This window comes from Daucus carota, chromosome 1 (genome assembly GCF_001625215.2).
Source record: "Daucus carota subsp. sativus chromosome 1, DH1 v3.0, whole genome shotgun sequence".
NCBI classification, from domain to species: Eukaryota; Viridiplantae; Streptophyta; class Magnoliopsida; order Apiales; family Apiaceae; genus Daucus; species Daucus carota.
Window position 1 is genome coordinate 50,352,138 of NC_030381.2, and position 16,222 is coordinate 50,368,359.

The 16,222-nt window shown below is 35.5% G+C and overlaps 2 protein-coding genes across 2 annotated transcripts; one reads left to right on the forward strand and one right to left on the reverse strand.

Annotated features, from left to right (window-relative positions):
* Window positions 1–1,076: 1,076 nt before the first annotated feature.
* On the forward strand, window positions 1,077–9,727 carry LOC108224124 (uncharacterized). Its single transcript, XM_017398693.2, has 15 exons — window positions 1,077–2,699; window positions 2,859–2,969; window positions 3,060–3,280; window positions 3,509–3,719; window positions 3,835–4,072; window positions 4,169–4,316; window positions 4,424–4,729; window positions 6,331–7,125; window positions 7,340–7,892; window positions 8,001–8,123; window positions 8,223–8,428; window positions 8,528–8,738; window positions 8,834–9,071; window positions 9,167–9,320; window positions 9,407–9,727. Exons 1-15 carry the CDS (start codon window positions 1,403–1,405, stop codon window positions 9,710–9,712), a joined length of 5,118 nt encoding a protein of 1,705 aa, XP_017254182.1. The 5' UTR covers window positions 1,077–1,402; the 3' UTR covers window positions 9,713–9,727.
* Window positions 9,728–10,677: 950 nt separating this feature from the next.
* LOC108204473 (G-type lectin S-receptor-like serine/threonine-protein kinase B120) lies at window positions 10,678–13,777 on the reverse strand. The gene is made up of 6 exons (XM_017373935.2): window positions 12,720–13,777; window positions 12,413–12,627; window positions 11,893–12,103; window positions 11,541–11,778; window positions 11,307–11,457; window positions 10,678–11,145 (listed from the first exon to the last, which is right to left on the reverse strand). Exons 1-6 carry the CDS (start codon window positions 13,714–13,716, stop codon window positions 10,837–10,839), a joined length of 2,121 nt encoding a protein of 706 aa, XP_017229424.1. The 5' UTR covers window positions 13,717–13,777; the 3' UTR covers window positions 10,678–10,836.
* Window positions 13,778–16,222: the final 2,445 nt, after the last annotated feature.

Consider the following 16,222-nt stretch of genomic DNA (forward strand, 5'->3'; position numbering starts at 1 on the left):
ATGTATACAATCCACCGGGACGGAGGGAGTAATTAAAAAGGCATGCATGCTATGCACCGTACGCACATGCACTATAATAAGACACGCAGTAGATCCAAAGTGCTTATTCATAATTTCATATGCAGACGATCTATGTCTACAACATCTGTATATGCCTCAGAGTTCACATATATTATACTTTCGTACTTCTATCATGATGCACATACATTTTCGACAGAGAAATATTTGTCGTTTGATTATTCAATTTGGGAAGAGATTCTTAATAGATTAACATTGTTTATTGGAATCCTCCCTTGAGAAAGTTTACAATAAATTTTGAGGTGAAAAGAGTCCAATTCCTGATGCTTAATTAAAAGGAATCCGGAAACAAAACGGCTAATTATTTAGCTCGTTTATTTGTTTTTCAACCTGATTGCATGATCAATTGGGGTTTGTTCGATTGAATCTCTTTCGTATTAATATTAATGAAATCCGCTCTAAATTTTGAAAAAAAAAAATAATCCTGTCATCAATAAAATATGAAAAGCAACATTTCTAGCATTCATCAAATATATAAATATTAAATTTATAAAACTACATAAGAACATTTATGTTCTTATTAATCTTGTCTTATATTAATATTTTAATTCACGACTTAAATATGGACGAAATAAGTATGTATATATTCACTACCTGGAATAACTTATGTGAATAATTATTTGAAAATGAATACATATAATTTTCCCCACATTTTGTTTGTTTATCTTGAGTTAAGGACTTGACATATATTTTAATACTTTTATAAAATATAATATAATAAATTATTTTAAATTTTACTAAATTTTAATGTTTAAATAATTATAAAAAAAATTATAAAAATAAATTATAATAGAAGGACCAATGCAGTACTGGTTTCTAATTAGTTGTCACATGACACCTAAACCCATCCAGCAGCTTTTTAATCAAATCTAACAACCGCTCTTTTGTTTTATCTGCTTATTACTTTAACTAAACACAAATTTTGTTGCTTTCCACATCATTTATGCAAATAAATTACTAGTACATCCTAGAAACAGATGTATCATAAATCATACATATCATCTTATTTCCTGTGTTAACCAATGAAAAGTTGTAAATTTTTATATTTTACATATTATACATCTGGTTAGGTATGCAGTAGCTGCCATTAGATCATCAAACAAGAACATTTTTCTAAATTTCTTCAGCATTTTTATTATTATTTCAAGTTGGCAAGAATGACTTTTTACTATGTTTTTCCAAGTGGGGATTTAAACATGTACCAAATTTCTTCATTCAACTTATTTTCTGGTCAATCATTCATCAACTTTGTATAATTTATTAAATTTGTGTTCTTGATATATAAGAGTTGATATGCTCTGTGCTCTCTTGGTTGCTCTGAAAAATGGCTGATATTTACTTAAACACAAGACTTGTTAATCTATGCTACATCTTCTTGATCTTGTGTACTCATTCTGTCTTTTCACAAATTCAAGTTACCAAGAAGCTTATGCAAGGTGAGGTGATGAAAGATGATGGTCAGATCATAATATCAGATAATCAAGTTTTTGGCTTTGGATTCTTTAGTCCAGGCAATCCGAGTTTTCGATATGTTGGTGTATGGTACAATAAAATTCCAGATAAAACAGTTATATGGGTTGCCAATAGAGACAAGCCTGTTTCTGGAAAATCTGGTTTTTTAAGCTTTGGGGATGATGGAAATCTGAAACTCTCAGATGGGACTAATGAGATTTGGTCCACTAATTCTTCATCAGTTTCGAGCAATTCTTCTATAGCCCTTATGGATACTGGAAATCTTGCTCTTTGTAGAAGTGAAGATGTTGATACTAATCGAAAAGCCTTGTGGCAAAGCTTTAGCTGGCCTTCAGATACATTTTTACCTGAAATGAGAGTGTACACGAAATCAAGTACTCAAAATCTTCCTGTCTTTGTTTCTTGGAAAAGTCCGAGTGATCCTTCACCAGGGAACTATTCTATGGCATTTGATCCACGAGGGGCGCCACAGATAGTTGTGAAGGAAGGATTGAGACGACGTCTGTGGAGAAGCGGGCACTGGAATGGCCAGATTTTTATTGGAGTTCCTAATAATAGGGCACGGTTTGATTCTGGTTTCGGGACAACTAATGATTACAATACTGGAGATATTTTCTTCACGTATACAGCTGCAAGCCGATCAGTGCTAGTGAGATTTGGTATTTTGTGGAATGGTACTACTGAACAATTGATTTGGGATGAGGGTAAAAAAGTTTGGAATGTGGCACTTAGACAGCCAAGTGATGAATGTGGAGAGTATAACAGATGTGGGAATAATGGATTTTGTAGCATGAAGGATCCGAAAAGATGTAGTTGTATCATAGGGTTTCGTCCAAAGTCTGAAGATGAGTGGCGCAGAGGAGTCTGGTCTGGTGGGTGCATTAGGAAGGAAGATCTGAAGTGTGACGAGAGTGGTACAAGTGATGGTTTTCTGGAACTGCAGAGTGTTAAATTACCTGATTTTGCTGATACTCAGGCTGGTGATTCGGGAGACTGTGAAGATAAATGCACGAAGAATTGTTCTTGTAGTGCCTATGGATATGTAGAAGGTATTGGGTGCATGGTTTATAGTGGTGATCTGATTGACATTGAACATCTTGAAGCCGGTGACAATTCAGTGTATGTTCGTGTATCAAATTCTGAACTTGGTATGGATCATCTAGCCTTATTAATTCTAAATTCATTTCAGAGCAATGACTATAATTTACAGTGTTTAAAGCAAACAGAAAGGACTAATGTATGTAGTATTCCACATGTTTTTTTTAAAAATTTTGAACACCTGATTCAACTCCGCCTTCCCCTTTCAGGACGTAAGAAGAGTGTATCAACTGCAGCAATTATAGGAATAGCAGTAGGGGGAATAATTATTCTTGGGATTTTATTCTTGGCTTTCTGGAGATTCCGAGGAAAATTAAAAGGTAACTATGCATTCTATGAATATAGTAGGGGTTATGGACATAACACATAAATTTACAATTTTCTAAAATAGTTTACTGTTGAATGTGTAGGAGTCCTGAAGAAGGAGCAGAGGAATTCATTGTTAACTATCGGAGGCAGAAGTCAGGACTTATCTGCTGGATTTTCAGCAGTCGATGAGCTATCAACGGATGGGAAGCAAGATACTGGACCTCAGTTGCCATTATTCAGTTTCACTTTTGTGGAATTAGCCACTGAGTATTTCGCAAACAAGAACAAACTTGGTGAAGGCGGATTTGGTCCTGTATACAAGGTATAATAATATTCTTCTGTGTTCAGGATATTGTTAAGAAATTAATATGCGACACAGATGTTATCTGGACTAAGTTAAAGATGTCCAAATAAATATGAATGTTCTTATTCTGTAGTGAAGAGTTGAGTGTCTATACCCCTATCTTAGTGTCAAGTCTCCGACACTAGTACTTAAACTGAAGTTACATTTACACATTAACTAATTTCTAGTTTTACAACATTTTTAAAGGGAATTTTGCCCGGGGGACAAGAAGTGGCTGTTAAAAGACTATCAAAGTGGTCTGGACAAGGTTTAGAGGAATTTAAAACCGAAATGATACTGATAGCTAAGCTGCAACATCGGAATCTTGTTAGACTGCTCGGCTGTTGCATTGAAGGGGAAGAAAAGTTGCTGATTTATGAATACATGCCTAACAAAAGTTTGGATTCACTTCTTTTTGGTATGAATGTTGTTCAAGCCTGCTAAAATATATTAAATCCAATATACATAGTATGTTTAGTTTCTTACTATTGCTGCAATTTCATATATTTACGTTCTTATGTATGGAACCTCAGATGCAATTCAAAGATCGCAACTGGACTGGAATAAACGATATGCAATCATTGAAGGGGTTGCACGAGGGCTACTTTATCTTCATCGAGATTCAAGGCTTAGAATAATTCATCGAGATTTAAAAGCTAGCAATATCTTGTTGGACGAGGAAATGCAGCCAAAAATTTCAGATTTTGGCATGGCAAGAATATTTGGAGGGAACCAAAATGAAGCAAATACAATGCGAGTTGTTGGTACATAGTAAGTGCACAAGGTTTTTGTCTCAATGAAGATCGCATAATCTTAATCATATTATTCAGCATTCAATTATTAAATCCATTTTTTGCTACAATGCAGTGGTTACATGTCGCCAGAGTATGCAATGGAAGGCCTATTTTCTGTAAAATCTGACGTATATAGCTTTGGCGTATTACTGCTGGAAATTGTCAGCGGCCACAGAAATAATTCTTTTCGCACACCTGATTTTACCAATCTTCTTCGATATGTAAGTTGTATGAAATTCTATGTTTCTGCTCTTTACATTGGATCAGCATTTACATTAATTCAGCAACTTATATTAGTGAAAAAAACGCAAAATTTGTGCAATTTCAGGCATGGAATTTATGGAAAGAAGGCAGAACGGAGGAGATGATCGATCCTATAATTGCAGATTCATGCCCTCATACGAAAGTACTTCAAATCATTCATGTAGCACTGTTGTGTGTGCAGATGTCTGCAGCACACAGACCAACTATGTCACAAGTTCTTAATATGATAGAGAGTGAGAATGCCACTCTTCCAATTCCTAAAAATCCGGATATGTCACCGACAAATTCTGCAGATATGGACTCCATTATGCAAGATCATGATACTAATATATCCTCCACAGAAGTAACTGTGACAGAAGTGATCGGAAGATAACAAGGATTATGCTTGAATTCAGGGTGTATAATAGTAGGTGATTTTTTGACATGTTTACGAAAAATGTAGTGAATTTTCTTTCAATGATACAATTTGTATAGAACCAGGATATATTCTAGTTCAGTTCTGTACATGAATATCAGCAATCTGGGGGAAAAAAATCCAAAACCTTGTACTAGCAGTAACGCCAGATTTTTGGGCAAGAGATGTTTAATATTATATGTATATTTGTATTTTTCGGGTCTGGTTCTCTTGTTCTGTTGAGGTGTTACTGTAAAGGTGCTGAACTATATCTGCCAGTACCTATTTAATGGATTTTGCTTTTGTGCCCTGATTCGACAAAGCTATGGTTAGGAATTTTTTTTATGAAAAACCTTGATATTATATGACTAAGGTTGTTGAAGAGTCAATGAAGCCGGTGAGATGATTTGTATATTGGTGGCCTCAGAGAGTAGTCAAGCAAACTACTCCACTTTTTACTGGAACAAACTTTTCGAGTCACTGAGCACCTGGACCAGCTAGCTTGGTTTGGCTTCCATGACTTCTAGCATCTTTTACCTACTTCTTTGCGTGTTGTAATAATGTTAAGCTGAGTTTAGCACTTGACTGGCTCCTAGTGCTTGGTTCTTCTAATCGGACCACCAAACAGACTCCTAAATAAGCTACTTTCTTTCCTGATTTATTTCATCAAGGTTAAATGGATGTGTTTCATGGATCAGATCCTTGAAACAACGAGTTTCACATGTCTTAATAGTTAATGCTCCTGTCCAGGTTTTCCTGGTCAGTTTGCTAGAGTAGATTGTTGAACCACAGAAGACTAATAAAATCACAGTTTCTTGCAATCTTACCTGTACTAAGTTTTTTTTTTTGTCATATTATCTGTACTAAGTTAATTGACAGTAAGATGTGGGAAATTGACCGAGTCGTGACGAATTACAGCACGTGAAGATGACAGATATATTGGAACGGCTTATGTATGCTGGATTGCTGGGGAAAGGATAGACATGCATGAACTTAGCTAAGGTCCAGTTGTGGCATATGCTGAGGCATCAAATTTTAGGCCAAACCAATTCATTTAATGCACAACTGTTTCAGGACTCAACATATGAGTATGCTGCTTTACGTATGCACAGCAAATTCAGAATTTCGATTCCAAAATAAAAATAATTCATTAAATTATGAAGAATTGAAGATCAGCAGTGCTTCAAGGATTTCTCTGACGAATTTTGAGATTTTAAATAATTTCTTATTAAACTTTGTAATTTTGGTTAGTATTCCTGATTCCGCCATTAATAGTACAAAAATGGTATCCTGGAAAAAGATAAAGAAATTAGGTACTCAGTATTAGATAAAGAAATTAATAGATTTTTTTGTTGCATGTAAAATTGTTTCAGAACTGGGATATATCATAACTGATAGTAATTCATACATATCCTATATTATTGAAGTGAATGGAGTTATGGAGATGAGAAACAGACAAATCTGCAGAGTCACCTATGACCAGAAGAAGAAACTAATTAATTGATGCCTATTCTATTGACTGCTTGCAACACAATAAAATTTCAAGTTCTAGGCTTCTATCAAGCAGGTGATAAATATGTGAGTTGGGTGTGTTTTGTGTTTTTCAAATGGATTCCAAACAGACCTGCAAATTTGTGTTACTTTGTACAATAGTATGTGTACTCTTTTGTACCTGCACCTCAATTGATACAATAGCCACAACTCAGTTCATATCTGATGCTAAAAATGATACCCTTTTATCTTCTAATGGTGTCTTCAGACTTGGTTTCTTTAGCCCTCCAATGTCGAAAAACAGATATGTTGGTATATGGTTCAGTGAAGTTCATGTACAAAATGTTGTGTGGGTTGCTAACAGAGACAGTCCTTTGAAATCCAACGATGGCGTTTTTAAGATCTTGGGTAATGGAAACATTGGTATTTTCTCTGAAAGCCAGGCAAAGCAGCCTGTTTGGTCTAGCAATGTAACAGAAGTCTCTGCTGCTAGTAGTATTCATGCAAAGCTACTGGATTCAGGAAACTTGGTCTTGATTTCTGGGTCAGGCCGGGTTATATGGCAAAGCTTTGATCACCCAACTGACACAATCTTGGCGGGGATGAAGCTAGGGGTGGACAAGAGAACAGGTCTTAACCGGGTCATAACTTCTTGGAAGTCCCCAAATGACCCGGGAACTGGGGATGTTTCGTTTGTGTTGGATGCAAGTACTGAGCTGCCTCAGCTGTACGGGGAGATGGACTCTTACAGAGTCTGGCGGGGTGGCCCGTGGAATGGTCAGATTATGATTGGTGTGCCTATGGCTTCAAGAATTAAGCCTGTGGAGTTTTCTATAGAAGCTGCAATTTTTAATTACACCTTTGTAAACAATAAAGATGAGGTACAAGTGTTATTTAGCTTATTTTTGTTAAGAGTAAATGATACACCTGCATAAGGTCCTGACTGTTTAAGTGTCTACTTTAACCACTGTTAAGGTTGCTTAGGCCGGAGTCTTGTGTAATGAGTATGTTAAACGATACACTAATGAGGAATGACTTGTCTAGTTTAGTTCTCATCGGATTACTTCAATGATATAGTATTACTGTAATTTGCAGGTCTACATAACGTTTGGAAGTGCTCCAGCCTCTAGAGTTTTCAGAAGGCTTAAGGTTGAAACAGCTGGATATGCAGAGCAGCAGCTGTGGAATGCAGAAAGCAAGGAATGGACTATAATCTGGACTGCTCCACAAGACCGGTGTGATAAGTATAAGCGTTGTGGGGCGTACAGCTTATGTAACAATACCAATTCTATACAGTGTATGTGTTTGCCGGGATATGAAGCAGAACAATATCAAGAATGGGACATGAATTGTGTTGAGAAGAGGAAAGAATTGCACTCGTCGTGTGGAAAAGGAAAAGGGGAGGGATTTATGAAAATCACAGGCCTTAAACTTCCTGATGCTAGTAATGCTAACTTTATGAAGAATATGAGCTTGCAAGAGTGCGAATTAGAGTGTTTTAAGAACTGTAATTGTACTGCATATGCGAGTGCTGATGTGAACGTTGGAGGGCGAGGTTGTTTTGCATGGTATGGGGAGTTGATTGATGTACGAACTTACGTTGCAGATGGACAGGACTTGTATATAAGAGTGGATGCTCAAGTACTCGGTATGTGCTAATGGAGTATGCTGTTAGTAGATCCAAGATTTTGTTATCTTTATTTACTCATAAAAAAATCTATGTTAATACCTGATGAAATAGTTGATTAATTTGCAGAGGAGAACAGAAAGAAGGGACATGGAATGCACAAGAAAATGATGCTTCTAATAATCTTTGTAGCACTCGGTCTGGGAGTTCTCTTGTTTATTTACTGGTGGAGAAAACGAGATAAGAAGAAAGGTACAAACTGAACCAAACTTTACCATGAAACATGCTTCTGAATCTGAAATTATCAACATTCATATATTTTAAAATGTTTTATCATGTTATGTTATTTAGCTAAGGAGCGGAAGAGAAGATACCTGGAAATGATGCTCGAAGATTCAGTGATAGATCCAAGCAATGAGGTGTCACATGCCAATAGCCTAGCAGACAACAGTAACATAGAACTGACATTCTTCCAGTTAGATACTATCCTGAAGGCAACAGATAATTTCTCCCCTGCTAAAAAGCTTGGACAAGGAGGTTTTGGCCCAGTTTATAAGGTAAACTATGTCATATCGTATTATATTTTCCTTCTGTGTGAATGAAGGTAGTGACTAGAACTGAAGGCTGTAATCACTGTTGTTACGTGTATTTTGCAGGGTGAGCTATTAAATGGACAGGATATAGCGGTGAAGAGGCTATCAAGAAGCTCAGAGCAAGGAATTTCTGAGTTTAAGAATGAGGCGTTGCTGATTGCAAAACTTCAGCACAGAAATCTTGTCAGACTTCTAGGCTGTTGCATTGACAATGAAGAGAAAATTCTCATCTATGAGTTCATGCCAAATCTGAGCTTAGACTGTTTTCTCTTTGGTATGATACTGGCAGTTCATTGAGATCAATTATATGACTTCACATAAATTTGGTAATAATATTGTCACCTAATCTATGTGCTTCCATAATTATAGACGAAACCAGGAAGTCACTGCTGGACTGGAATAAGCGCCATGATATAATTGTGGGAATTGCTCGAGGAATCCTGTATCTTCATCAAGATTCCAGGTTTAAAATTATCCACAGAGATTTGAAAACTAGCAACATTCTGTTAGACAAAGACCTGAATCCAAAAATCTCTGATTTTGGTACGGCAAGATTATTTGGAGGGAATCAAAGTCAAGCAAATACTGGTACAGTTGTCGGGACATTGTAAGTTCAGCTTTCCTGGTCCACAATTTTGTCACTCTCATGTGCTTTGCCATCATCTTTAGCGTATAACTGAGTACCTCCTCTGTGAAATGCAGCGGTTACATGTCACCAGAGTATATCTTGCATGGCCTGTTCTCGGATAAATCTGATGTCTTCAGTTTTGGAGTCCTACTACTGGAGATAATCAGTGGAAAAAAAAATAGTGGAGTAGTCCTTGATGTTTATCCACCTTCAAACTTAATAAGTTATGTAAGTAGATCTTTTCATCTCAGATAGCTTAGATATAACATCAGAATTTCACTGATTGTTTCTAACAAGGATAAAATTGGTTCTAGGTGTGGGAGCGGTGGACTGCTGGTAAAGCCATAGACATCTTAGACATATCCATAGCAGATTCATGTCCAGTTCATGAGGTCTTACGGTGTATTCAAGTCGGGCTTCTGTGTGTCCAAGACAATTCACCTGATAGGCCAACTATGTCAACTGTTGTATTCATGCTTAGTAATGATGCTGCTCTTCCTTTACCAAAGCAGCCGGTGTTTGCCATGTACAGAAGTCATCATAATCCGGACTCAATCATCTACGACACAAACTCATCCTCCCTAAACGACTTGACAATTACCAATCCTGTTGGTCGCTAAGTTTCCAGTATTGTATTAAAATCCTTGTACATTATTACCACATGTATTGTAAATGTGCAGAAGGAAATTACCTTGTGTTCCCAAAATAAGAGTGTATTAATTTTATTTTTAATTTTTTTCAGGAACAGCATGTGTTTTTAATGCTTTCCTAACCCTTTCTATTATTGGAATTTACTTATTGTACTGACTAGCTTCAAGTGGAGAGCCCTGTTGAACTGAATTGAGTTCAGAGCCTTCAGGCTAGCTCTAATGTGTAACTTTATTCTCTTGTCAGGATCGTGAAGCATGCGTATAATTCATTGAGGCATATATTTCTTTATTTTCGATTCAGGAAGAAAATATCATCATGTTTTTTATTTTTATTAATCATTTGAGCTGACAGACTAAACCAGATATCTTTACCTATGAACTGTACCTTTGTACAGAACATAGGACCCCTTACCCCATTTATACAAACACTGAACACAATGAAGGAAAATGATGAAATAGAAGTGATGGCTCGTAAACCCGCAGGCTTCAACCCGCAGGCTCCAAACCCGCAGGCCTTAAACCGTAGACCCGCAAATCTGTAGACCCGTTAGCCTTCCTCCGACCTCCACCCCTAATCATCACCAAGGAAGCCGTAGGCTTGACCAAAGCAGGTGATTCAGCTACTTGTAAGCACCCTGCTTACTAACTTTAAGCAGCTGGACACGTGGCAACAGCCCCGGGACCATGTCATCCCTAAAAAACTGGATTAACTTCCACCTGTAACATATAGCTTATCCAAATCACTTACCTATGCACTAGACTAGCCAAGTCACCCCCTCTTTAAGCAGCCACCATAAGCAGTATAAATAGGAACTTCAAGACTCCAAAGAAGTTTTTAAGCACCATACACATGTCTAAAAAGAATATATCCATGACGGCTACGGACCCCTACTAAAATCCCTACGGCCATCAAGAAGCAACACAAAAAGTAATGATTTTGGACACCAAGATATGCATAGCTATTTGATAATAGCATATGGATTACATGCAGTAGTTAATAATTCCAACAACAAAAATAATAACACAAAAGAGTAAATCATGCCAACTCTTTGTAGCATTTTTTTCAATATTACATTCACTACTCATAGATAACCTCAACGGGCTTCCATTACTGAAGTAGTTAAATTATTTACTGAACCAATTTCTGATGTTGCAGTGCCTGAGCTTTCCGATAGAGCAGTCCTTCCAGCAGCAAATGCAGGACGTCTAGGAGACTCAAGTTCCATATGTTTGTTGTTGAACATTGAAACAACATCGGACATAGAAGGTCTATCATCTGGACTTTCTTGAACACACAGAAGTCCAATTATTATGTACCTTAATGGCTTTGAAGAGGAACTAGGGACTTGCAATGTTGGATCTATCAGCTCTAGCATTTTGCCTCTTTCACATAAATTCCATACCTTGCAGGCAAAAAAAATTGGGTCATGACATTTATAATGAACGCGGCCTAAGAAATAAATTCCCTCCCTAACAATGGATTTTGTTTTTATAGTCTATTTTGGGAAGAACGAAGAAGAAAACGTTAAGTTTGTGCTAAGGACTAAGGTTGTCAGGAACTTACATATCCAAGAAGATTGGTATAATCTGCAGAGAGCAGAAAACTATTGTTCTTTCTCCCACTCAGAATCTCCAGAAGCAAAACTCCAAAGGCAAATACATCAGATTTAACAGAAAAACGTCCTTCCATTGCATACTCGGGTGACATGTAACCGCTGGTTCGTCATTGAAAATTGGTCAATAAAATTGGAGTCGTTAGGTAAATCATGTGATAGATATAGTATAGAAGTTCACTTACTAAGTCCCCACAATTCGAGTCGTATTGGCTTGAAATTCATTCCCTCCAAATATTCTTGCCATGCCAAAATCTGAAATCTTTGGATTCATTTCAGCATCCAACAGTATGTTACTAGCCTTCAGATCTCTATGAATGATCCGTATTCTGGAATACTGATGGAGATAAAGAAGTCCTTGTGCAATGCCTTCAATTATCTGTACGCGTGTATCCCAATTCAGTAGCGCCTTCTTCTTAGGATCTGCCATATTTGTGCATTAGTGTGTGAAAGCGCATTTGTGTTTTGATGTCAGTAACACTTGAAAATTTATAATATTAGACGAAATAAGTTTAACTGAATGTGCTGATCACTTACCAAAGAGTATAGAATCCAGACTTTTATTTGGCATATATTCATACACAAGTATCTTCTCATCTTTTTCAATGCAGCATCCCAGGAGCCTCACGAGGTTCCTGTGCTGGAGTTTGGCAATAAGAATTGTTTCATTTCTCAGCTCTTCCAATCCTTGTCCAGAATTTTGTGATAGTCTTTTAACTGCTACATACTGCCCATTTAGTAACTCTCCCTGCACAAACCAAATGATATTTTTGAATCGTTTAGGCCCTTTAACTCACAGGTCAAAAGTTTATATTGTTAAATGTTTGTTCAGTGGAGTATTTTACAAATCATTTAAAACTACAAAATTTGCAATCTTGCAATACAAGGTCCAAAGATTCACAAAAAGTACAAATGAAAACTTCAATGAAAAAGAATGTAAAATTTGGTTTTCTGATAAAGATCACTGAAGATGCATATATGACTTGCTGATTTGTGCTAAATTTAATTTATAGACCGATTCTTATGGCTTATTTTTGTTATACTGGAAAGTGCTTACCTTGTAAACTGGTCCAAAACCACCCTCTCCAAGTTTGTTTGCAATAGAAAATTTGTTTGTCGCATCAGATATGCTTGAAAATCTGAATTTAGGAAATTCAAGTTCTTTATTTGCTCCATCTTTCATGGAGTCTGCAGGGGCAATATGATCAGAATTCACCGAGCTGCTCACATCAAAGTCGTAGAATAACAAATTATGTTCTTGTTGCTCGGTTCCTGTTTGGAAAAAGGGAGATAAATTATATAGCCTGTAAAGAGGTTAATGCAAAAATTGTTAATATGAAGAATCAGTGACACTACTTTTTTACCTGTTGAGTTGAACTTTCCTCTTCTCCGAACTATAGTAAAGATACAAACTCCGAGGAGAAACAGTGGAATGATGACTGAAACTGGAATTATGAAATGGGAGCTACCCTTACTCTTGGAGAACGTCGTGCCTGTTCCATTATTGTCGACTACATATAACTTCTCAAGCCAACTATTTTTGCTTTCTGACCATTTCAAGACTCTCATGACACCCGAAGGCGTTATTACTGCTCTTGTGAGGGTCGAGTCTCCAGAGGAATCATATATCAAATAGTAGGAACGCTGATCAGAACCATACCTCAGACCTTTCATGCTTTTGACATTAAATTCAGGAGCAAAAGTGTAATTCTGTCCATTCCAACTTCCACTCCTCCACTTTGCTTGTGTCATATTAATCCACACAAAGAGTTCAAAATAGCTACTTGGATCCATCCCCAGTGAATAAATACCCGGAGCAGGATCATCAGCACTTTTCCAACAAGTAAGCACTTGTATTCTCCTAGTACCCTTTTCCAACCAAAGTGTCTGGCCAGGCAGCCAATTATCCGTCGCGTAGTCAAAGCTCTGCCATACTACATCCTCCAACTCATCCCTCAACACCAAGTTTCCAGTATCAAGAAGTACTGCTTCTGTTGCATTCGATGTGCTGTTAACAAAAGAAGTCCTCCAAACAACACCTCGCGATGCATTGTACAACATTAAATTACCGCCAGAAAGCACCAAACTCGAATTATAATGAGAAGAGTTCACAATGGGCTTATCTCTGTTGGCCACCCAAACTACAGTTTTCTCAGAGATGTTTCTGTACCATATACCAACATAGTACCTTGTCGAATTCCCCGGAGAAAAGAATCCCAGTTCAAATGTCCCGTTTTTAGATACTAATGTCTGGTCTGAAGACAATGACTTGTGTAATGAAAGTGAATCCATTCCATTCGAGAAGCTAAACGAGCAAAACAAGCAGCAAAGAATACCCAAATTCTCTAATTTCGTAACCATATTTGTGAGACCTTAAAAAACTTAGAATGCAAATCTCATCAAATGGATTAAGAACTTAATATACATGATTAGCCAGTCATGCAAGACTTGTAAAATCTTTGGTCCTTAGTCTTCACACGTATCTTAAACTCGTACGTATTGAATAGAAAATTAATAAGAACAAAATGCATGAATTTTCTTTCATTAAATCTTGTTCAGTAGTGTATGAAGCTGGAGTGTAGATATATGATTCAGTTGCAACTGATTATGACTTTGTACCTCTCAAGCTTTTACTGGCAATATAGTAGTCAGCTATAGTGCAAATTCGGTTTCGTGAAACTGAAACTTTTTTGGTTCTGGAAGCCAGAATTGGGCAGCTCCAATCATATTTAGTCTCGTGAAACTTTGAAAATAATTTCTTTGAAGTTGGGGGTAACTTATATGCAACCACACAATATTAAAAATCATAAGGAATATTGTAATGTTAATTACCAACTCAAGTGTACGGGTTTGTGGTAAAAACTTATCCCTCATGGTCGAAGATTATTGAAGTTAAGTGTTCGCTAGTACAGGCAGTCCGAAGTAAAGTGCATCACGGAGTCACGGGTTGTTTGGACAAACTTAAAAAAAATAGATGAGAAGTGAAAAATAAATAAGTTAAATAAAATGTCCGTGTTATGAATTAGACGATCCGTTATTACACATGAATTAGCTCCGCATATTCATTCCCAAATCGGGTATTTAATAAGAATTTTGTTCTTATCGATGTAGTTAGAGTATTAGAAAGTGATTTAAATTAATTAACTTTTTTTTTCTTCGGAACTAAGTGTCCGTTATCTTTTTTTTCTCTTGGAGGGTACGTGGCCTTGAAATATTAATTATGTACTTCAGTTTTCTTTTCTTTTTGATAAAGTTTCTGAGACAAGAAAAAATAAAAATTATAAACAATAAATTATTTTCGCTATATAATTTGTATAACAAATTCGGATTGTTCAATAATAATGCTCTGAGACTCGATCCACTTATGAGAACAACCGAACAAGTCTTCAGTTTTTATTTTTTATTTAATAAATGAATTTAAAAACATGTGGGTTTTGTTCATAAAAAAGTATTGAAATGACATGTAAGTTTAGGATATCATTTATCAGTCCCATCTGCTTGGCTAAAATTTGAAATGAGAACGATTCTTTTGTCTAATGTTTGGTTTACGATACTGAGGAACAATAATCGTTTTTATATTTTCTCCTCCTAATTTATATTTCTACCTTCCATTTTTTTATTAATAATTTTTTTTGTCATTTCATAGTTCATACGTATATGAGAGAAATATAAAATATAATTTTACGACTTAATTTTTGAATAAAAATCTAAATTTCAACTTTTTATTAAAGAAAGATTAAAATAATATATGAAAAATGTATTTCACAGATCTTAAAATGTGCGTCATACCGTTTACTCAAATGTTAACAAACCCCTTTTAGCTAAATATCAAATTTATCAAATATCAAAACACCAAAATTTGATTATCATCTTATAATATTTTTTAAAAATAATAATTATTACAATAATATTATAAGATGATTTATATTAAACAGAAGTGAGGGGCGATGTTTCATCTCTCAAATAACTCCAGCCTATATTCCTATTTTTTTTGAATTTTAAATATTAATGATAATTTTCTCTTATTTATTATATGTATTAATAATTTATAACTAAAACTCCTGTATGGTTGGAGGTGCTTTTAGAATGGGAGAACGAGTTTTATTCAAAAATAAAAATTTGAATATGCTCAATTATTCAACATATGTGACATCGATACATAAAAGTTAAGAGTATGATACGTACTCCAAATTTTGTCCGAATTGACATGATAAACAAATAAATTATTTTAATTGGATAATTTATGTGCACGTAAGTATCTTATTATTATTAATATATATAAAATCAGCCAAACATTACTAATTAAAATTTGAGAAAAAAAATTGTAAATACTCCCTCTGTTTCAAAGTACATGTCCACTTTAGAAAAAAAAATTGTTTCAAAATACTTGTCCACTTCAACTTTCGATGTAAATTTATATTTCAAAAATCAACTCTCCTTCATATATTTCAAATTTATATCCAAGATCAACCATATACCACATATTAGGTTCAATTAATGACTTAGTACACCTATTTTTTTTTAAAATTCATTTTTCTTAAACTATGTGATTTTTTGAAAGTGGACATGTAATTTGAAACGGAGGGAGCAATAGTTTGTACCTAACATTTTTCAAAAATTAAATGCTAAAACTTCCTTTACATTGAAATCCCTGATCTTAAGAAGCATGGCAAACGATAAGTCGACGAGTCTAAATTAGTTAAGAATGACAATTAATAATACAGTAATTATTACCACTAATGATCATAAGCATGACATCAACAAAATTAAGAAAGATACAGATGCACGTCTTGATTGGAAACTGACCCATGTGATTTGAGGAGTATATGACATTAAACTTCTTTTGTTGTACTCTTAAATTTGGTAG

Bases quoted from the DNA above. Each gene is read 5' to 3' on its own strand.
- LOC108224124 (XM_017398693.2), top strand. From the start codon at position 1,403: ATGGCTGATATTTACTTAAACACAAGACTTGTTAATCTATGCTACATC. The intron at 4,317-4,423 runs GTAAGTTGTATG...GTGCAATTTCAG, and splicing joins TTACCAATCTTCTTCGATAT to GCATGGAATTTATGGAAAGA. The intron at 9,321-9,406 runs GTAAGTAGATCT...AATTGGTTCTAG, and splicing joins CTTCAAACTTAATAAGTTAT to GTGTGGGAGCGGTGGACTGC.
- LOC108204473 (XM_017373935.2), bottom strand. From the start codon at position 13,716: ATGGTTACGAAATTAGAGAATTTGGGTATTCTTTGCTGCTTGTTTTGC. The intron at 12,628-12,719 runs GTAAAAAAGTAG...TTTTCCAAACAG, and splicing joins AGGAAAGTTCAACTCAACAG to GAACCGAGCAACAAGAACAT. The intron at 12,104-12,412 runs GTAAGCACTTTC...TGGTTTGTGCAG, and splicing joins GTTTTGGACCAGTTTACAAG to GGAGAGTTACTAAATGGGCA.